The 12107-nt window shown below is 39.7% G+C and overlaps 1 protein-coding gene across 1 annotated transcript in view; it reads left to right on the top strand.

Moving 5' to 3' along the window:
• GLRA2 (glycine receptor alpha 2) overlaps positions 1-12107 on the top strand; it is a 227473-nt gene that overhangs the window by 1797 nt on the left and 213569 nt on the right. The window contains exon 2 of the mRNA XM_075854432.1: positions 1978-2111. Within this exon, the coding sequence (XP_075710547.1) occupies positions 1978-2111 (134 nt within the window). The remainder of the gene's footprint in view (positions 1-1977; positions 2112-12107) is intronic.

The following is a 12107-nucleotide window of genomic DNA, read 5'->3' as shown; positions in this document are numbered from 1 at the left end:
GGGATATTCATCTATCCTTTAAGCCGCCAAAACTCATTCATTGGTTGTCTGTAAATTGCACTGACGGCCGAGGTGACCTTTTCAATAGCTTTGGACTAGAAAAAAAAAGTATTGGGTAATTTGGAGAGAAGTGCAAGACAGCAAAGCGGCCGCCATTACTGAATATTATATGACATCACTGATTACAGTATCAACATTGCTAATGAAGTCGGGAGTATTCCTCCCCCTGTTCCCGGTTGTTGTGCAGGCCTCGCGTTACACATGTGAAGGCTGTTTGGATGCCACATGGAGTTAACGTTACCTTTGTAAAATACATTGGAGCTGCTTCAACAACAAATATAGGTCAAGTGCATTACAGGTCTAAGATAAATGGAAGCTACAAGACATACTGAAAACACCATGTAAATAAAAATGTCTGCCATCTGATCATACTATGAGATTATCATAAAGATACACAGCAGTGAGACAGAAGTTTAACTTTTACACATAAAGAAGAAATACCATTACACTAAAACTAGCAGCCCCCAGAAAATAAAAAATGCACAATTAAATATAAGACCTCCTCTTCAGTCATTTCTAACCACATGTATCTGGGAAAGCTCGGTGACAATCACTATAACCTGCATTATGGCTCCCGTAGGGATCACCACTCATCTTTACAGGCACCTGCAGGGCAAATCTACAGTAGTTAAGAGGGAAACACTAGTTATGATGGTCACTGTTTGATTAAGTAGATTTGCTATTTACAAGCCTCACCAGCCATTGTAATCGTTGCCACATTGGTTGTGAAACAGTTTCCTGAAAAAAAGACGAAACAATGAAATCGCTGAATAAAGTTTTAGCAGTTTGGACGACTCAATGTTTTCTATATTCTGCGAAATGAGGTTTAATGCATGTATAATATAATGACATAGTTCTGCTCATCATTAAAGGGGTTTTCCCACAAGGGACATTTATGACATATCTACAGGATATGTCATAAATGTCAGGTAGATGCAGATCCCACCTCTGGGACCCGCACCTCTCTCTAGAACGGGGCCCCTAAATACCGTTCTACATCTTTGTGTGTCGGCTGATTTCAGAGCTACGCTGTTTTCGTAAGTCCCATATAACTGAATGGTAGTTACGGAAACAGCGTAGCTCGCATGCTATGCTGCTTCTGTAACTGCTATTCTTTACTATGGGAGTTACGGAAACAGCGTAGCTCAGCGGGCTACGCTGTTTTCGTAACTCCCGTCCATAAAGTCAGGAAGGGGCCGGGAGTCAGCGATAGCAGACAAAGCTAGAACGGGGTTTAGGGGGCCACGTTCTAGAGATAGGATCAGAGGTGGGACCCGCATCTATCTGACATTTATGACATACCCTGTGGATATGCCATAAATTTTCCTCGTGGAAAAACCCCTTTAAGGTTTTTTTTTTCTGTTATTGTGGTTATTATGATTATGGTAAATGGAAGGTTACTAGGTGGAGGTATTCCCATTTTAAGAAGTGATATTATAACGCCTGGATATACTATCCCTTATTAATCATGTGAATTCTGGGACCCCTGCAAAAGATGACAACAAAGAAGAAGAAGCCTCTTCAGCAATTTCCCTGCACAGTGCTGCTCCTATCCACGCGCTGTTCAGGGAACCACAGCACAACTCCATTCAAGTGAATAGGGATATATACTATTGTACAGTAGATGGATAAGAGTGGCACTATGCAGAGAAAGATTGAGGGTTAAGCACTGCCACCCCCATTAATATGATAATCGTTGGGATCTCAGCAGTGGGACCCCCACCGATCAGTAGGTGATCTTAGCGATATTGTCAATATCTTCTGCTGGGTCAAGCCCTTTCAGGCTATCCCTGTATGATGCATATATCCAAAACTATGGAATATAAACGTATTTTGCTCATTCTACTTGTTATTGTAAGTCATTGTCTTGTCATTAGTGATCATTATGTTAATGATGAACTCTGATGGTCTGTTTAGGTTGGCTTACTGTAAAGAACATGACACCAGGTCAGGGAAATCTCCACCCCAGAGCATGTCTCCTTCTGATTTTTTGGACAAACTCATGGGAAGGACGTCTGGATATGATGCAAGAATTAGACCAAACTTTAAAGGTAAGATTGTTCATAACTATTATCATTACTGGGTAATACACCTAGTACAGGGGGATCATTTTTGGACTTCCAATCAGTCTGACAATTCATTTGCAACTAGTGACATCACAGAAGTGGCAGGCTGACAACAGCTTTCTTCAATGTACAGTACACAGCAACTTAATGAGACCAATGTATGAAAACTAGCACAGAGAAAAAATGCCCAGAGCAACCAATCAGATCCCATTTTCATTTTTAAACCTGCTCTGGAAAAATGAGAACTGGAATCTGATTGGTTGCCCACTTTTTGCCTGCACCAAATTTGTAAATGTACCTACATTGTACAATACTATAGAATTAAGTATCAAGAACCATACTACACTTCAGAAATATATATAAATGAAAATTATATTTATTTATTTATTTATTTTTATTTTATATATTGTTAAAGGGGTTTTCCACTTTGAACAATCTCTTTTAGTTAGAAGGGTCCCATGAAAATAAGCTGATTCTGCTGCTGGAACCCCCATAAATCAGATGTCATCTATGGGAGAACCTGGAAGCAAGTGTTCAATTCTTCTACAGTGCCACCAGAGGGTAAATTAAGAATGACATGGAGCCTATTTAAATCAATCTGGGTCCTCCAGAGGCAGGGTTGCTCTTTGTAGATGCTTTCCACTCTGGTTAATTAATGAGGGTCCCAAAAGAGGGACCTCCACTCAGGGAATTAAAAAAAAAAAAAGAAAGGGGTTTCTAAACCAGACAAACCCTTTAAAGGTGTTGTCCAGTTTAGAAAACCCATTTTCATGTATACTATTTGAAAATTCTGAGTTAATAGTGGGGATCCCCTGTTCGAGAGCCTCATCTCTTCGCCAGAGTTGAGAGCGGTTACAAAGAGCATCTCTCGCTGTGGAGGACCTGTCCTGTCCTTTATTACACAGACAACTCCCTATGATGTCACTGCCGGGAAATTGAACACTTAGGGAAAAGATCAGTCAATGGATGAGCAAACGCTCGTTCATCCACTGATCGCACCTTTTAGGCAAACCACAAATTAGTATATAGTCGGCAGCACATATTCCTGTGTAAATAGGGAGATGTACTACCGACATGATTGTTCATCCCCATACATTACGGACGATTGCTCCTAGTGAATGGAGCAAATGAGCGGCATCAACGAACTGTATCGCCGATAGGATCTCATTTAATGGCCAATATTGGGCCATCTAAAAGGACTCTTACTGCCAGTTCTCCCACAGATTACAGTTTATCACTGCTGTTCCCAGCAAGGGGAAACTTTCTGACCTACTTAATGTCAAGGGACCTTTTTAACATGTAGGGATTGTCCAAAGCGGACAACCCTTTTATGTACAATACTAGCTATCATAAAAAAGATGGGCATATAAAATTATGCATATTTGCAAGGAAAACATGTATAAGCAAAAACATTGATTTATTCGGGCTTTATAAAAATGGGCTCTAACAAATTGGTGATCTTGCTTTGGTACTGAAATTTTCTTAGCTAAGAGATCTGAAGATGTTTAATATATTCAGCTGTAAAAACTAAATTTTCTTCTGTAATAATATAAAAAATATTACGCTTTCAATATATCAATCTTTATCAATCTTTTCCCTTCTGTCAATCTTGTTTCTACATTCTATTCTGCTATTCCCTAGTTACATCTATTTCTGGGAAAGCTGGGTCACTACCAATATGGCCCCATTATACCTCCCACAGGCTATCACTTAGCTTTACTGGACTCCTGAATTTAAAATCGGACTAGTCGTGCAGTGATACATCCCTTGAGTTCATATCACACTAAGTGGATTTGCCGTTCATAACTTTGGGAAAGCTGGGAGGGATTGGAAACTTGGGCAAAAACAGAAATACAAGTCACACAGGCAGTTTTAGTTTTTATTAAATTGAACTTTATGGGTGAAAAACAGCCTAAAATACACCACACCTAGAGCATGATGTGATCATAAAAAAATAAAACAAAAAAGCCACAAGTTAAATTACATTGGGGAAGTTTATTAATATCTCCCCCTGTGTAGCATGTAGCGCCATATTTATCAACAGGGCACATGTCTAATTGATGAAGATGACGAGGACTTAAAGAATTGTCAATCGGAAATTCTAGTTAGAAAAGGGGCAAAAACAAAAAGTGATACTTGTGTTGATTCTTAAACCCCGACTATTTATTCAGATGTTTTTGGATGTGTTATAGTGTGGTAAGGCTTCATAAATATGTCATTTGGCCAAATCCTATATTTCTCAATGAACTTCATAGTCTCAGAAATATCAGCCAACATCTGGCCGCTGTGCAACCAAAACACAGCCAAAAAACAACACTAAAAAACAACCATAAAACTCAACCTAAAGGCTCTGTGTGAATTCAGCCAATGTAAAGATAACATTAATGTGCTTTTAATTTTATTGAATTATCAGTTATAGTGCCACCCATCATACCAACCACAGATGGGCATTAAACGTCTCAAATCTCTTAGCAAAGAAAATAAAAAAATCTATGTTCTTCTCAAAATGTTGAAAAAATGTAATAAAGGTAAGATGGTTACCATTTTTTATATATGATTTTATATATATATATATATATATATATATATCCCTCCAAGATCGTCTTGACTCATGCTTGTTGTACCCTGCATTAAAATGTCCATCTTCTCATATGTGTCTTCCAGCTATCAATCCATCATGTGATAGACATTTTTCCAATACATTCCATCCATCCATTACTTCAACTGGAATAACATTGATCATGAATAATGGATATCTGGTGAACAAAAAAAGATAAATCTCTGTTGGAGAGGAATTCCTCAGTGTCCCTTAGCAATTACCTGCAATTGTTAACATACAGTGCATTACATGATTCTTGTGAGAGGACATCTGTCACGTTGTAAAATAACGTATTTCCTACCGCCAGGAGTGGGAGCACGAGTTATGGCTGTATTGGCTTTTGGAGAGACTGCTACATGGAGACAGGTTTAAAAAAATTTTTTTTACGTTCACTTTACGAGAAGACGGAGTATTGTGTTTGATATTTCACATAAGCATATTTGTGTTCAGATTATCACACAGAAGATTTACAAGAGATGTAGAGATCTAGGAGTGCTATTCTCATTGCTTAATATGTAAAGACTGACTTCTGAATGTGATATCACTTTTCAACTGCTGCTGCTTTAAGGAAAAAAGGAAAATCTTTTTCACTTTTCTGTGCCTCTCTATAAAACCTACTTTAGTAATTGCTATCGTGTTTCAGGACTGTTGCACAATTGTATGTTTATGCTCTACAGTAGAGGTACTTTTATGTGTTTTATGTATAAATATAATAAAAGTTTAATTTATGACTTTTTTTTTCCCAAAGAAAAGTATATTATTACTATTATCCTGATTTATTAATATCTATTCATTAAGAATTATTCAGTGTCTGGCGATAACCTTCCCGCAATTCCTGTACGGCATTCCTGTGCCAAATTCACTCACGACACCAGTACATTGACCTCAAGATATTTCCTAATGGAAAACTGTAGGAAAAATGTATACACTGTTATATCTAGTGCAGAGCCTAAAGAGGAAGGACTTCTACCTTGGGTGTTCCTTGAATCTGAGTCGTGAGTCGTGCAGCACCCGCTCAGGATCTGCACTAGACTAGGTATGGCTGGCACCAAAATTCCCCAACCCCCTTTTTAGTATAGGGTGGTCAGGGCCTCCTGGCAATAATAGTCATGGGCCTCTTACCAACAAACATAGTTTTAATGCACTTCAACCTGAGTAACAAGCTGCTGAAAACTTTAATGTATCTCATTTAGGGGGGCTGGTCAGTACACCACTGGATGTTATATCACATTTGCTTCACAGTCAATTGCTTCCTCTGTGCTTTCCATTTCATGATGCTGCAAAAACGTAGTCCTATGCCCACTAATATAATAGATGAATGGAGGGGTCACTGCCTCCACCAGAATCAACACACTCATCTCTTATTGCTGTGATCATCTAAAATAGTTTAACGCTCGACCATTTTATTATTAGGTAAGGGTAGAATTTTATTGCTATTGTATACTAATAGGACACTTATTTGTGATTGTGTCCTATAGTGCAATAATAATGCATAAAGAAATATGATATATATTGGTAATATTTCTTTAAGTTTTTTTATACAGCCTTTCCTTTTTTTTCTATTTGTTTTCCTGTCTAAGATGTCTTGTTATCTTTAATTTTTCTCACACTCAAAAGTAAACAAACTGGCCGGAAAATAGGTGGTAGGTAGTCCGCAGTCACTTATCATGGCTGTGCCCTAATAACAGTAGCCAACACTGAAGAAGATGAATAAAAGGTATTCACTACCCGCATGTATTCACTACAATGTCGGCATGGTGAGGTCATCTGGGCACTAGGTATAATAATGCCCACGGGCAATATTGTCTCTTGGGAAACTAGTAGATTCTGCAGAGAGGGGGTTTCAGGATATTTATCAATTGGCACGAGACATAGAAGAAAATTTCATTAATATCTAAGGCCTCATGCACGCAACCGTGCTTTTGCGGCTGCAATCTATCCACATTTTTGCAGATAAATTGTGGACCGATTCTTTTATATGGCCCCATGCACACGATGGTCGTCTACATGGATCCGTGCGGGGGCCACAAATCCGGACCGCAAAAACTCAGGACATGTCATTTTACAGTCCGGATTTGCAGATTCACCAATACTTGTGAATTGTTGTGGATCCGCGAGGCCTTGTGACACACGGTTGCTCAACAAGAGATTTTAGCGTTCCGAGGGACCACAATGGACTCGTGATTTTGTGGACCACAAAACCAATGCGGTCGTGTGCACGAGGCCTAACACTGAAGCATTACTTTAAAGAGCCAACGCTATATAATAAAGGGGACCAGAGAACAACATTTTAAGTTTCTGTTCACACTGGTGTCAAGGCATATTACCAGAGCCATGACAGTTATGACAGATCCTATTGACTTAGTGGGTCCATCAGGTTCCTTGGTATACAAAGCTTTTCTGTCCATCAAAAAGTAACAAAGTGTAGTGTGAACAGAGCTTACATTTTATGTTTAGTTCTATTTCTAAGAAGCTTTGACTCACAATAAAGTCATCTTTATGTAATATCTTTTATTGTTATTATATTTCTTGTTAATTGTAATACAGGAAAGGAAGTCAGATTTAATACTTTTATTAGAGATTTGGTAGGAAATAGAGAATAGAGAATTTTTAGTAGAGCATTTACATTTAGATCAGAAGAGCAATCTGTAACATGACAGAATTTTCTGTATTTCAGGTGAAATGAAATGCTCAGTTCTACAGTCATGTTACATATTTGTAAAGCATCAGTACTTAACAAAAAGACAGCAGATTGCTACAGGGTTACAATTTCGATCAATACAAAATAATATAGTGTCAGATAAAAATAAATCATTCTAGATCATTACCCAGGGAAATATACTATCTTCTGCCAGTCTCCCCTCTATCCTCTCCGATACTTCAATAAATGCACAAAAAAAAATTGCCTTGCTAAAGAGTTGGTGTCAGGCAGACAACTTTGTTGCTAAATGCAGGAGGTGCAAGTGTTGGTGATATTTGAGCAATCGGTGCTAACAAGAATGGGGCATATTTACTACTGTGTTGGGTATAGAAATTGTTAAAACGTGCCAAATTTACACAGTTTGGCACATCTTTGATGTTTTCTCACTAGATGCTTCTTAAAAGTGTTCCAAGAGGGAACGTGGCTTAGTGGAAAAGGAGTGTGGCTTGCCGAAAGGGGGACGCCAATGTGCGCCAATAATGCGAAAAAAAACTGGCACAAAATTCTGTCACAAAACAAGTCAAAATAAAAGTGGTATAAGGAAGAGAAAAGTGTCTAACAGGTCACGCAAGATGCGCCAAAATTATCATGTAGTTTGCACTACAGTCATAAATTTGGCATATTTTCTGCCTTGTCTAAGTTTGATCTGTCTAAATATTAGGCAGCATTAGTAAATGTGGGCCAATGGGGTCATCTCTGGTAGTAGAATTTCTGCTAGGACCACTAGTGGTCTAGCATTGGATAATACGCTCTGCGGTATCATCTGGCACCCCCATATGTTGTATACAGTGTCTAATTATAAGCTTCATACAATATCTACAAATAAATGTTCTATACATTGGCCAAAAAACATCTCCATACAGTTAACTAAATAACAATGCTATATGGTGCCACCATCACACACTACTAAATAATTATATACTATCAAGTGTCTCAACATCAGTGCAACAATATGTAAATACCACCATATAGTGCCCAAATATTACCACCATATAGTGAACAAATGACAACATCAGCAAGGCCAACTAATGCACCCTTTATGACAACGCAGGTTGTACACTCTAAGGACAGCCCTAGCTAGGATTCCCTATTGAATAATCATAGGAGAAAATTAACGTTTCAACTGCGGTAATTTAAACGAAACAAACAAAACAAAAAACCTTAAATACCTTAACTTTTCGATTGTTTTCCTTGTTTTGTAGGCCCAAAAAGCCACAAGCATACCTCATGATAATTTGAAGGGTCACTCTCTCCAAATAAAGGTGGGGAATGGTTGTTGTGGCACTAGTAATCTACAGTCACCCCTGCCTACCTATATAAAACTAGCTCCTATTGCGGGAGGAAATAAAAGTGGAGGCAATGCTAGACATATGAATTTTATAGCATTACAGTTTTACTCAAATTATTTTCAACCATATTTATTAATGTTTTGGTGTGAGAATAAGATGCTTCAACAAGTGCAGCAATAGCAAATATCATATTTCTTTATCATTGCGATATAAATTTTAAGTAGATGTACCATTCTAGAAGAACAACTTGTAGCCCATTTAAGTTTTCCACTGTGGCAAGGAAAGTATGGTTCGATCCCACGGCCCAACTGGGGTGTGACACACATGACAATCTGGGCAAACATACTCTACCCTTATCAAACCGAGTTTGGGGTAGACAGGGAGCCCACTGTGACCCTGTTGCCCAAGGGCTCACATACACTAGCCCTGGTCAGTGGTAATGTGATAGCATCTGTGTCTAAAATTATGTTACCATCCTTACTCGTGATTAAAAATATTGACATCTGTTAAATAAAAAGTCATTTTAAAAGGTGTCATTATATTACAATGTGTCTCATTGTGTATGCACGACTATCACACCATTGAGATCGATGGCTTTTTCTGATTGAAGTTACTGAACCCTACAATAAGAGCCAAGTAACACATTAGTCCTGCCGCCATACCTATGATCTAATATCTATTTCAATAAATGGGCAAATTTGTTTCACACACTTGGCTTGACAGCCACAATTACCTTAAAGAGGCTCTGTCACCAGATTTTGCAACCCCTATCTGCTATTGCAGCAGATAGGCGCAATGTAGCGTGTATTATGTGCGTACATCGGGGCGTTTTTAATACTTTTACTAGCTGGGCGCTCTGAAGAGAAGTAACATCCTCTTCTCTTCAGAACGCCCAGCTTCTGACAGTGCAGCATCAGCGTTTGCAGGTAAGTCGATCTTACCTGCAAACGCTGATGCTGCTGCAGAATCAACTGTAGCCTCTGGTGCCGATGTGGCCGTCACGATGCAGGACCTGTGAGTGACGTCACAGATCTGCACTGTCAGAAGCTGGGCGTTCTGAAGAGAAGAGGATGTTACTTCTCTTCAGAGCGCCCAGCTAGTAAAAGTATTAAAAACGCCCCGATGTACGCACATAATACACGCCCACTTGGACTTTTACTTTTAAACACACCCACTTGGACTTTTGCAAGCCTCATTTGCATAACTACAAAAATGGTCATAACTTGGCCAAAAATGCTCGTTTTTTAAAAATAAAAACGTTACTGTAATCTCCATTGCAGCGCCTATCTGCTGCAATAGCAGATAGGGGTTGCAAAATCTGGTGACAGAGCCTCTTTAAGTAAACACTTCGGTAAAGTTTCTGTGAATGACAGCACAGCATGATCTCGCAGAAACCCACAGAAACTTTACAGAAGTGTCCTGGAGTGTGAACAGACATCACATCCTGGCTGAAAGCGATGTCTATTCTCTCTCAAAACACTTCGGTAAAGTTAATGTGGGAGTATGTGTGTCACGACGCGGGGTGTAGACCCACTGGGCCGTACCACGTAGCGGGGTAGCAGCTGGCCAACTAGCTACAAAACAATATCTATAGTCCAGAACTGGTACCTGAGTACCGCAGTAGCGGAGACAGAACTTGACTTTCACTGTAGATGGCTAGTAGATGCAGCGGAAGACACTACTTGACTCTCACTGTAGATACGATAGCACAGGATACAGGGTACAGGCAGCAGGAACAGGTAACACTGGGAACTGGAAAACACTGGGAGACCATTTGCAAGACAAACTTAGGTATACAACAACGCTCAGGCACGCATCAAGTGGGCAGAGCCCTTTTTATAGTCCAGCAGCCATTTGGGCTAATTATTTAAGTAATGACAGCTGGACGCGTACTGGCTCTTTAAGGCCGTGCACGCGCGGGTGCGCGCGCTCTGCGGGAAACAGTCCGAGAACCGGGAAGTGAGTGCCGAGGAAGATGTCGCCGAGGACACAGATATCCATGGCCGGGACCGTCAGAGGGTAAGTCTGAACGTCGGCCCTCGGCCATAGACGTTACAATGTGACAGCACAGCGTCATCTCGCGAGATCACGCTGTGCTTTGATTACAACTAAAAATGAATGGAGAGAAGTGTATGATGCTGATTGGTCAGCGTCATACACTTCTCTTTACAACGCTCAGTTGGTAAAAAGGTAAAAAAACACCCATTGTCTATTAAGAAACTAATTAGCATAAATCTAAAATCGTGCATAACTTGCTCAAAATTGATGGGGCACTTATAATCTGGTGACAGAGCCTCTTTAACTGAAATGCTTACCTTTTCATGTATGTGGTATACAATTACAACCAAAATACCCCTATGCTTCCTCCCCAGCCATTTTACATCTACAGTTATTATTTTTAAGACTAGTGCTGTTTTTGCCGTTCTTTTTTTTTGTATTTGTTTATACCTGTGCGTGGTCCTGTTATAGACATTATAAATACAGTGCTAGTCAAACGTTTGGACACACCGACTCATAATATGTTTCTTTACCTTATTATAGAATAATACGGTCATCAAAACTATGTAATAACACAAATAGAATTATCTAGTGATTCAATTTTTGTTAAAGTAATCAAAACTATTTTAGCTCCTTTAATGTAGCCGCCTTGTATGCACACTTTGCATATTGATGGCATTCTCTGAACTAACTTCATGAGGTAGCCACTTGGGATGCTTTTCCAACAGTCTTAAAGGAGTACTTCCTGGCTGTTTTTTATTCAGTCTCTGATCCAACTCATCTTAAACTATTTCTAAGGGTGCTTATTGTTCCTACATAGCCTGCAGAAGTGTTTGGGGCCATTGTTCTATTAGAAACCAAAATGAGGGACAAATGGGTGTACTTCCAAATCATAAACTAAATAACAGCATGCAATGTCAATCAGCTGCTTCTAAGGCCAGCAAGATATTGTCGTGTATTAAAAGAGGCATGACAGGGATGTAATATTATCACTTTACAAAGCTAATAAGGGGAATGGAAAATCTATGTTATGAGGAAAGATTAAAAGAATTAAACCTATTTAGCCTTGAAAAGAGACGACTAAGGGGGGACATGATTAACTTACATACAGTGGCGTAATTACCGCCGTAGCAGCAGTAGCGGCTGCTATGGGTCCGCGGCATGAGGGGGCCCGTGTCGCCCGCCGGCACGGGCCCCCACCATGGCCGGAGGCTCCGCTAGCAGCCGCTATGGCTGCTACAGCGGGACACCACTGAACACTACGGCAGAGCAGGGAGGTATCTCCCCGCTCAGCCATTAACTAGTTCCCGACCGCTGGCTGTATTTTTATGGCCAGCGGTCAGGGTCCTTAAAACCCGAGCCATAGACTTTCTACGACTCGGGTTTTAACTTGC

The sequence above is a fragment of the Rhinoderma darwinii genome, chromosome 2 (assembly GCF_050947455.1).
Source record: "Rhinoderma darwinii isolate aRhiDar2 chromosome 2, aRhiDar2.hap1, whole genome shotgun sequence".
NCBI classification, from domain to species: domain Eukaryota; kingdom Metazoa; phylum Chordata; class Amphibia; order Anura; family Rhinodermatidae; genus Rhinoderma; species Rhinoderma darwinii.
This window is presented reverse-complemented; position numbering and strand designations above follow the sequence as displayed.